This window comes from Trichoplax adhaerens, genomic scaffold (genome assembly GCF_000150275.1).
Source record: "Trichoplax adhaerens TRIADscaffold_4840 genomic scaffold, whole genome shotgun sequence".
In the NCBI taxonomy this organism is placed as follows: domain Eukaryota; kingdom Metazoa; phylum Placozoa; class Uniplacotomia; order Trichoplacea; family Trichoplacidae; genus Trichoplax; species Trichoplax adhaerens.
Window position 1 is genome coordinate 1 of NW_002062354.1, and position 1,009 is coordinate 1,009.

Sequence of the window (1,009 nt, forward strand, 5' to 3'; positions counted from 1 at the left end):
CATAACAGTGCTAAATACCGTACTCACATAAATAGCTCTTAATATATAAAAAGAACTAAATATTATAGCTATTATTATTAGGATTTTCTTGACACTAAAAATTGGACTTATTGGTTTTGGCATTTTTACTGAATACCTTTTTCCTATGTTTTTCTCTTCATATTTTAGCTTAATCAAAAATTTAATTATTTTTGTGATCAAATCATTCCTATTCATCTTCCTCTCCCTCATCTATTTTTTCTATATCTTTAGATAATTCTTCTTCTAGCTTTTCAACAGTTGGTAGTGTTTCTTTTAGTTGATCTGTTAATTGTTTAGTAAATTTATAATTTGATACCCCTATAGGTTTCTCTATGCCTTCCAATGCGTATTCTGCTATTACCTTGTTTTTAGATTTACATAGTATTAAACCAATAGAAGGTTTATCATCTTTATGTTTTAATTTATCGTCTATAACTGAAAGATAAAAATTAAGCTTGCCAGAATATTCCGGCTTAAACTCTGTAGTTTTTAACTCTATTACAAAGTAACAGCGTAATTTTAAGTTGTAAAATAGCATATCTACGTAAAAATCCTTATTACCCACCTCTAAATGGTATTGATTCCCTACAAATGCAAAGCCTTCTCCCAATTCTAAAAGAAACTTTTGAATATGTACAATTAACCCTTTTTCTATTTCTCTTTCATGCGCATCATCTGTTGCACTTAAAAAATCAAAACAGTAAGGATCTTTCATTAATCCTTTTGCAAGATCTGATTCTAAACTAGGTAAATTTTTATCAAAATTTGTAACTCCTCGTCCTTTTCTTTCATATAGGCTACTTTCTATATGCATCAACATTACATTTCTTGACCAGCCATGTTTTATGCTGCTCTTTATATAAAATTCACGCTTAGTTTTATCTGGAACCTTATCAATCAATACAACATTATGTCCCCACGGTAATTGTGCAACAAGTCGTTGCACAATTTGTATATCCTTATACTCTTCCGCAAAATTTCTCATATA

At 29.2% G+C, this 1,009-nt stretch overlaps 1 protein-coding gene across 1 annotated transcript; it reads right to left on the bottom strand.

Annotated features, from left to right (window-relative positions):
- Positions 1-208: 208 nt before the first annotated feature.
- Positions 209-1,006, bottom strand: TRIADDRAFT_63070 (uncharacterized protein; the record flags this gene model as incomplete). The annotated part of the gene is made up of 1 exon (XM_002119071.1): positions 209-1,006. The coding sequence occupies one exon, from the start codon at positions 1,004-1,006 to the stop codon at positions 209-211; it is 798 nt and encodes a 265-aa protein (XP_002119107.1).
- Positions 1,007-1,009: the final 3 nt, after the last annotated feature.